The sequence below is a fragment of the Austrofundulus limnaeus genome, unplaced genomic scaffold (assembly GCF_001266775.1).
Source record: "Austrofundulus limnaeus strain Quisiro unplaced genomic scaffold, Austrofundulus_limnaeus-1.0 Scaffold26, whole genome shotgun sequence".
In the NCBI taxonomy this organism is placed as follows: Eukaryota; Metazoa; Chordata; class Actinopteri; order Cyprinodontiformes; family Rivulidae; genus Austrofundulus; species Austrofundulus limnaeus.
In genome coordinates this window covers 1,444,882-1,454,087 of record NW_013952428.1, presented here as the reverse complement: position 1 = coordinate 1,454,087, position 9,206 = coordinate 1,444,882, and the positions used below count along the sequence as shown (strand labels likewise).

General features: G+C 37.8%; 1 protein-coding gene across 6 annotated transcripts in view; it reads right to left on the bottom strand.

Annotated features, from left to right (window-relative positions):
• The window catches only part of LOC106515104 (myosin-10), a gene marked incomplete at its 3' end in the record, with an annotated part of 29,210 nt that overhangs the window by 1,611 nt on the left and 18,393 nt on the right, over positions 1 to 9,206 (bottom strand). Inside the window, 12 exon segments of one of the 6 annotated variants that reach the window (XM_014004729.1) lie at positions 1,574 to 1,642; positions 1,960 to 2,074; positions 2,156 to 2,329; positions 2,423 to 2,596; positions 4,156 to 4,308; positions 4,394 to 4,608; positions 4,701 to 4,844; positions 4,924 to 5,022; positions 5,745 to 5,808; positions 5,896 to 5,988; positions 7,793 to 7,804; positions 8,071 to 8,118. In XM_014004729.1, the coding sequence (XP_013860183.1) occupies positions 1,574 to 1,642; positions 1,960 to 2,074; positions 2,156 to 2,329; positions 2,423 to 2,596; positions 4,156 to 4,308; positions 4,394 to 4,608; positions 4,701 to 4,844; positions 4,924 to 5,022; positions 5,745 to 5,808; positions 5,896 to 5,988; positions 7,793 to 7,804; positions 8,071 to 8,118 (1,360 nt within the window). 6 annotated transcript variants of the gene reach the window in all.

Here is a 9,206-nt window from a genome sequence, read left to right as displayed (position 1 = left end):
GGGTGGATATAGCTCACACCGAGGACCTATCCATGTCATCATTTACCCAGAATGCTTTGTGTGTAAATAAAATGGCTCCGTCCATGTTAAAATATATTTTTAAAAATTTACAAAACTAAACAGCCTACAGCATTTTTACAGTCTTTATTTTACAGTTAAAATACAGTAAATGTTTATCAAATAAAGTCTAATGTTACAACTAATCGGGGATCCCTTTAACCCCTCAGCTGATCCCCGGGCACTGTAATTGGTAGCCCACTGCTCCACATGTGTGTTTGCATGTGTGATGGGTAAAATGCAGAGAATTATTTTCCCCTCTGCGCAAGTAGGGGTCTCATAGTAACCTTGTTGGTATTTTTTTTATTAACCTTTATTGCAATTTCTCTGCAGAACGTGTTGTCCTGTGGGCGGAGACGGCACAAGAGATGTGATTGGTCGGATTGACGGTGGGGTTTGAGGAGGCTGGAGGCAGCGGGGAGTGGCTTGATCGAGTCGGGCAGGAGCAACATGTTTTTTAAGATTAATTTTAGTCATAACGTGAGAAAGGAAAGTGCTAGCTGCACGAAATTTGAACGTTGTACATGTGAAAGGATGTGTAACAGTATGGCTTGGTCAAAACATCCCTAACCAGCCTGTAAAAAGGTTGCTAAAAATCAATATTTTTTACAGACTGCTCCTGCCGGACTCAACCAAGCTACTCCACGATTAGGGCCGTCTCCGCCCACAAGACAACATGTTCTGCAGAGACCCTCTTCTCCCTCTGCAGGACAATAAAGGCTAATATAAAAAAATTAAGGTTACTATGAAAACGACATTGAAATCGTACAAATTCAGCAATCTCAAAAAGCAGATTCATAGATTAAACGTTTAAGAAAAATCTCACCTCTGATCCTAAAGGAAAGTTTAAAACAAATCAGTTTACAGCAGGTCATTTGTGACAATTTTTAACCAAGAAACTGTCTATATAATTGAATCTCAGGAGCAAATTCAGGGTCAGATTTCTGAATGGTTTGTTTTGTTTTTGGCAGCTCAGATGTCTGCTACACTTTGGTCCTATTTCATTGCTCTTCATTTCAGATGCCATGTTTTAGTTTAGCTGTCTTACTCATAGAAATTTGCTTGCACTGTAAAGTTTCTGGCCTTAGTGTAATGTTTTTTTTTATGTTCGCAGTCGCTGTACTTCTGCCTGCAACAAATTTCCCTTAGGGGACAGTAAAGTATCTTAATCTATTGTAACAGCTGATCTTACCCAGATGCTAAACTAGCTTAAAAACTTTTTTTATTGTGGCTTTAACATTCTAGCATGACACAAAGTGATCCTGAATTTTGCTCTTGAGGCTTTTTCAAAACACATTGTCTGTTTCTAAAAACGAGAGAGAGGCCATATGACCACACAATCACAACACTCGTCCTAAAAGCCAAATCAAGTCAAAAGAGCAATTAGAGAACAAAGGAGCAACAAGGTAACAGTGACGGTACACAAATAATTAAAAAAAGGAAACAAACAAAAGCACAGTGCAGGCACAAATCAAAAGAGTAAAGCAGAGAGTGAGGAAGGTAGAAATCAACCTACTGTCTGAGCCATTAGTCTGTAGTGTGGCATAGGAGTCAAAGAAGTACACACGAGGGAGAGTTTGAATATCTGATGCAGGAAAAAAAGAGAGAACAGGGAGGAAGGTCAGAGGGAAGGAAAGGAGAGGCCCACATGAGCAACAAGTTAGTGCAAAGGGAAAAAAGCAAACAGGTAGAAAACAAGATGGAGGAAAAAAATAAAAGCAAAAACAAATGAGAGTGAGGGAGAAGAAAAAAAAGAAGTTCAGCAAAGTTATTATATTTCCCACCAGAAAAATACTTAATGAATCACACTTGGCAAAATGACAATGAAAACATTTAAAAGAAAGTAAAACATAATTAATAATAAACCAATGAAAGTTTGAAAGATGACAGCGGTGACCTCACCCTCCTTCCACAGCTCCGACACGAAATGATCCGACGACTGATGGAGAAGAGACGCCACATTGTCATTCAGAGGATCCATGTTCTTCACCAACCAATCATCTGCCTTATAGTCCACCTGAGGAAGAGGGTGTAGAATAATGAAGGCAACAAGGTGGGAAGCAACAAATGAAAAGACGACTAGTGACAGATGGAATACCTTTCCAGCATAGTGAATAATAGAGAAGTCAGCTTCCCCACGTGGCTGCTTTGATTTGAAGAATTTGGGATGTTTGCTTTGCTCAGCAGATAGCTTCTCTACAAATGTGCGGTCTGTGGCCCGAGGGAACCAGCACTCTTCATCCAGCAGGGCCAGAACACCAGGTGGATGGGCCTGACAAGAAGAAACAAGATTTTTTTTACCCCTTAAAATTCAGATTCATTATCTATATTCTCATGACAGTTTGTTTTGGTGAGTGGTACATACCGGTCGTTCAATGAGGTCAATGCAAGGCTGCAGGTCCAGGCCGAAGTCAATGAAGTTCCACTCGATGCCCTCCCTCTGGTACTCCTCCTGCTCCAGGATGAACATGGTGTGGTTGAAAAGCTGCTGCAGCTTCTCGTTGGTGTAGTTGATGCACAGCTGCTCGAAGGAGTTCAGCTGCGGAGGAGAGAGTTAAGAAATGCAAACAATGATTCATTTAATGTAAACTCTTTGAACAGATGTATGGAATAAATTTTGTGCCAGCAGGAATTGAATTTGAATTGCTCAGACTGAAACTCCATTACGGTGGATTGCATCAACTCTGTTACATACAGAAGGGAAACTTCACCAAAGTGAAACATAAATCTGTGGATCTGTGTTTGATTACTCTGCCTGGCTTTCTCAAGGACCAGGATGTGACACAAAAATTTGAATTATGGAACTGAAAGTAGTCAAACTGAATTTTTAATAAACCAAAATACAGTTTCAAAGTTAATTAATTCAAATTCAAAACTTTAAATTCAGTTTAAATTTAGTGATATTTGTTTTCAAACCAATGCATTAAATTCAAATCAATTCCTGCTGGCACAAGATTTATCCCATACTGATGCATGTTTGTGTAACTAAATGAAGCCTGTCCATTAATACATAAAAAATAACAAATTCCCATTTGAAATGTCCTGCTTGATAAAATAATTACTATTTTATAACAAACTGAAAAATGCAGGAGCACACAGAGGTCCTCCAGCATCAGTTATATGGTCCTGGTCTTGCAGGGCCACCATCCTTCATGTTTTACAGGTTTCTCTGTTTTAACATACTTGATCTGAATAAAGGTCTTTAACATATTTCTGCAGAAAATGAAGAGGTAAACCAATCACTGAATCAGGTGTGTTGGAGCAGGGAAAAAGCAAAACAAGCAGCATAGGGCCAGGTTTTGACACCCATGGACAAAAGTGCTTGGCTCCATTAATTGTTGAATTCAGGTGTTTCAGTCAGGGTTTGGGATACGACGAATATTTCCAATGATGACGCCCCAACATAATAACTGATAATAACTGGTTTGGACTCTGGAGGTCTCTGACTGGTTCTGGCATGAAGTCTGCCCTGGATGTCACCGACTCCCTGCATCCCTCCCCATACCATAGGTTTTGATCCCCCACCACCCTCCCTTCCTTAGGTAACTGCACTCTCGCAGAGTAGTTTTTTTGAACGTATGCTTGTGCGTTTTCTGTATAAAACACAGGATCAAAGCTATTTTTTAACTCATCCTTCCTATGTTTATGTGTATTCTAAACTGTAAAGGTAGTGCACTACGCTGCAAAAGACCCTGGACATTCGTTCCCCCATGTTTGTCATATGTGTGTGTTTCTCCGGATGGATGTTCTAAACTGCAAATTCCTAGTCTGTGTTTATCACTGACAATGACAATAAAGCTCCTTTCTGATTCTGATTTAAACTAAAATAAGATTAAAAAAACAAGATTTATAAACAAAATGTCTAATCTTGCTTAAGATTCAAATAAATAAATTTGGCAATTTTTTTGCAGACATGTCCAATGTGGTCTTTTCAACAAAGTTTCTCGTCGATCCAGACCCCTAAAAAAACTTGCTGATGAAACTTGAATTATTTCTTCCAAAAAGTGGAAGCTGTTATAGCTGCACAAGCTGCATAGTCCCTGCAGGTGTGAGGGTCAGGTGTGGTCAGTTAATCAAGCAATAAAGACACAATCTCACCTGGAAGATCTCAAACCCAGCGATATCAAGGATGCCTATGAAAGAGGCTCCCTGTCTCTGTCTGCGGTCCAGGGCTCTGTTGATCCTGTGAACCAGCCATCTGAACAGACGTTCATATGTCGCCTTCGCCAACGCCTCTATGGCAAAGTCAGCCTAGAAGACGAGATATACGGTTAATAACTACACCAAAAATGCTCGTTTGTCTGAATGGACACAAACGCCTTTAAATAAATCCTACTTGTTCTTTGGTCTGGGCCTTCTGCACGTACTCTCTCCCCACTTTGATCCTGGGTGTGAGGATGGCGCGGGTGAACTCCAGCACGTTGATGCCCAGCAGGTGGCACAGTTTCTGAGCAGCTGTGTTATCGGGCATGGAGGCCTGGTCGTGGTTCTTCTCCTTCATGAAGGATATGTTTCCAAACTGGAGCACGGCTGAGATCACCTTCAGCATGGCTGAGGCGAAATCGGGACCAGAGAGGAAGCAGAGGTTATTTACAGCCAGAATCACTGCGTCGACATGTTTTTTCTTTCCTCCTCGCTCTTACACACTGATTCCTCAGGGGTGAAGCCCATTATGCCCATGGAGTCCATAGTCTGGGTGAAATTCTCTGAATCACTCTGACCAGGAACGGGAACAGAGCCTCTAGTGAGGAAACGATACTCATCAGCGCTTCCAAGAAGTAAGTCCGCTATGAAAGATAAAAGAACGTTTAAATACAAAATAAATCTTTCATCATTTTTCATCTAAGGTGCCATTTGAATACTTACCTCTAGTTTCCTCTGAAGCACCACATAACATCTGATAAAAGATGTGAAAGGTCCTCTCATCTTTGGCCTGACGGATGGCTCTGGACTTTTCAAGGAGGTCTGAATTTTTATGGTTATGAAAACTAACAGATAAACTTAAAGTGCCAGTGACATCAAATTTTTGTAATAAACACAAATGCATTTTTGGGAAGATAACATTGATAACATATTGCAAAAGAAATTTCACGTCGCTGAGATGAACAGTTGCTCAGATATTTGCATGTGAAGAAAAAGGAAGTGATGTCAAAGGGGAATGTTTGCATGTAAACAGAGCGTTGTTGCAAAAGCTAACAACACAGACTGTAGAGAAGAATCTGATGTTTATTTAGATTATTATTAGTCACTATCAAAGAGAGACAAAGAAAAGTTAAAGTTTAAATAATGTTGTTTTAATAAACAAAAACCAGAGAGTTTATTTTATTAATGAGGTCCACTTTGATGTCACTTCCTGTTTCACTTTAGCTGAGACAAATTTAAAAGAAAACAGGCATGTTATGCGACAAAATGGGTAAAATCATTTGTACTATACCAATTTATTAAGTATAAAGATGTTTTCTTTGACTTTTTACATTTGAAGGATAGGCATGTCACAGGCATTTTAACATATAACCAAAAAACATGTATGCCTTTAAAAATACACATATAATCAGATATCTCTATGTACAGGCTTTGATAGTGTTCAAGTTAATTAAAACAACAGGTTTTAGAAGGGCTTCTGAACAATCAAAAGACAAAGAGACAAAAAAAAAAATCAATGTTACAAGCAAAGCACAAAAGGATACAGGTCTCTATGTTGGCACCAACAATATATCCTGCCACGTCAAAATTAATGCGGATGAATTTACCCTGAAATAAATAAATAAATAAAGAGTTTAAACAGTTTAAACTACTCACAGCTCTCAATATGTGTCTTTAATGGTATGTTTCTCTTACAAATCTGGACGAGTTGTCGTTTTTAACGGTCTTTGCATTGCCAAAGGCCTCCAGGATGGGGTTGGCCTGCAGCAGCTGTCTCTCCAGCTCACCCTGAAACCACAGGAAAGTCCAATTACTTTCAGATTATAACAGAGGGGAAAAAAAGCTACAATCATAAGGAAAACATCAAACCAAAATTTAATGTTTTCACCACTGATATAAAATGGTAAAGGCACAAAAATGCACAACTCATTGCCGAGAAGCAATGAGACAGCGTGATGCATTTTATGGCAAAAAGCAGATTGAAGCAATCATTTTCAGACTGAAAGACACAACTACTGCATTCATCATACCGAACTTATTAAAATATTTTACGATTTATTACATTTTTATTCAAACTGTAGACCTGTTTTCTTTACTAAAAGACATATAAACAGGGTTGCACATAAGCGGTGTGAAGGTGCGCATGCGCGATCAAAAAAAGAAAAAGCGCACCAGATGGAACGTTTTAAAGCTCATACAGCTATATTTTAATTTGCACTTTATCAAATTAATTTTTTAGTTTATTTTTAAACATTTTGAACGTATTTTAAAGAAACGTTGTTACTGTTATTGTCAGCAATATAAAGAGCAGCTTCTGGTTCTACCATGCAAAAGTTTAAAAAGGCTATATTTTCATTTGCACTTTATCAAATTTATTTTCATTTGAAACATTTACATTGAACATTTTGAATGTATTTATTTTATGATCACAATTTTATTTATTGAATTGCCAATTTTTGTTATTGTTTGTTAAAATATATATATATATAATTTTGTGTTGATAAGCCTGAGTGATCTGTTGACTGAACGTTGTATTTGTTCAAATAATTATGGGCAGGAATCATGTCTTGTGATTATTTGACAGGAGTTTTACTTTTAAACTGTAAGTGTATTTAATTTAGTTATAATTCAAACACAATTCAAATTAAACCAAGATTTAGAATAATTATCATTTTGATACGTACATTAGTTATGTCTGACTGGGCCTCGTGTCACTTTATGTTCAACAAATTGGGCCCTGAGGTAAAAAAGGTTAAGAACCGCTGATCTAAACTATCTTCAACAGGTCAGCCTTGTCTAATAGAAACCTAAAAATAGTCTTGTGAAATGAGACACATTTTCCTGTTTCTCCTATAGATCCATAACACACACAGCTTTCTGTCATTTTTATATACATTATATACATAGCTTATATACACTCATATATTAATATTATCATTAATCAGCCATTATTATTGATTATGTTTGCAGTATGTACAATGATGTTAATGTAGATGCCTGGTCTGGTTAGCGCCGCAGCTGCTGCAGTAGATCACAAGTGGTCAAGACTCACTCCTCTGTTTAAAAAAAACTCTTTAGCTGCAATGCATTACTGCAGTTGTCGTGTTGCCAGCGCAGCAGATGTCGATGCAGCAAAAGATGGACACTAACAAAGCCTTGATGCAAAAATGCTTCTAAGTTAAAAAAGAACAGGCAAAGATAAGCCTGTCAGTCAACAATGAGGGCAGACAAACACAGAAACAAAGGGGTGAGCAGTTTTATGATGACAAAACACAAAGCAGCTGAAGCCAAACCATGAAATATGTTTATTTCACTCCTCACCCATTCACACTCCCTTTTTCTTAGCAGGCATCCTTCAAAGTTTAACATATTTCTGCGGCTTTCACAAAAGAAATCGACTCTTAACCCACAGAACCAGAACAATAAAATAAAAAGGGAGAACTAGACCCAGAGAATACCAAGAGCTTTTCAGATAAAAGTCAAAAAGCGAAGGAAAACACATCAAGGACATGATGCTTATATTTTAGAGGAATTATTGAACTAAAGGATGTTGTTTCTCATATGTAAACTTTCTAAATACTTTTATACTCACATATTGTAAACTCTGGCGAGTTGTTGGAACAAATGAAGTTTTTGATGGGAGGGTTTACGGATAAGTGAAGGTATGAGTGGGATGAAAAAAGAAGACAAATAAGAAAACAACAAACAACAATAACAAAGTATTACAACATGTAAATGTTAAATATACAGCACAAAAGTTAATGAGGAGCACCATCATTAGACAGTTAGTCGGGCTCATTGTGGGGTTCAGGAAGTAGAAAATAGGACAGAAAACAGAGAAAACAGGGCAGCAGAACAGAGATAACTCACTTTATTCACCAGAGTGCTGCCTCTCGTTAAAGACCTCGAACCATCCATCTGAAGAGGACGGTGCAGGAGGTAGAAAAGGAAGGAAGTCGAAAGAATGGTAAGAAATAAAAAGGAAACATAGAATAAGGAAAAACAGAGGAACCCCACTTAGAGCTAAATATTTACAGTAGAAAGCTCAAATTGGAAATGAGCATTAGTCAGAACTGAAACATGACTGCACTAAAGAAAAAAAAAGTTTTTTAGAGAACTATCTTCACCTTCTTTACAGCAGAGCCTTATGATGGATTCTTAGAGTTATACATTTTGTTTAACGCTTGTCACATAAAAATCACAGAACAAAACTCGATCCAAAAAAAGGAATTAATCTAACATCTTTAAGGGAATCCTTGATTAGCTGTAACATTAGACTTTATTTGATAAACATTTATTTTAACTGTAAAATAAAGACTGTCAAAATACTGTAGGATGTTTAGTTTTTATCATTTTTAAACTAATTTTTTAAAATATATTTTAACACGGACGGAGCCATTTTATTTACACGCACAGCGTTTTGGGTAAATGATGACGTGTCGATAGGTCATTTAAAGTAAACTGGAGCACACTGACAGAGAGGAGAAGGTAGAAATGACTCAGCCTGAAATGGAAATGATAATGGAGGACAACAGAGCTGCTTCATGGAAGAAGAACCCCAGCTTAGCCTATTAGCCTCTGCGCTAGCGCCAACGCTATAACCATATAGGTTTTTTTCTGCAAATACCAGTGTGTCACTTTTAGAGATATAATATGAAGTTTTGTTTTTTTCTTCTTCTGTCCTTATAGTATGTGGTATTTTGTTTTTCTTTTTTAAGGGTAGCGCCTCCTCATGATGTCCTTTCACGATGATGATCCTTGCTCTGTGCAGGGGTCTATGGCTGCAAGACCTGGGGGCACCTGTTCTCCTATGTTTGTTTATGTTCTGTCATTTCGAAAATGGGTGTTTTGAACTGTAATTTCCCCTTGGGATGAATAAAGTATCATTCATTCATTCATTCATTCATTAATTCATTCATTCATTCATTCTTTCATATAAATGTATTAGCTCAGCGCTACACATTCTCCTCTCATCACTGAGGTCCTCCATCCAATGACAGAGAGGG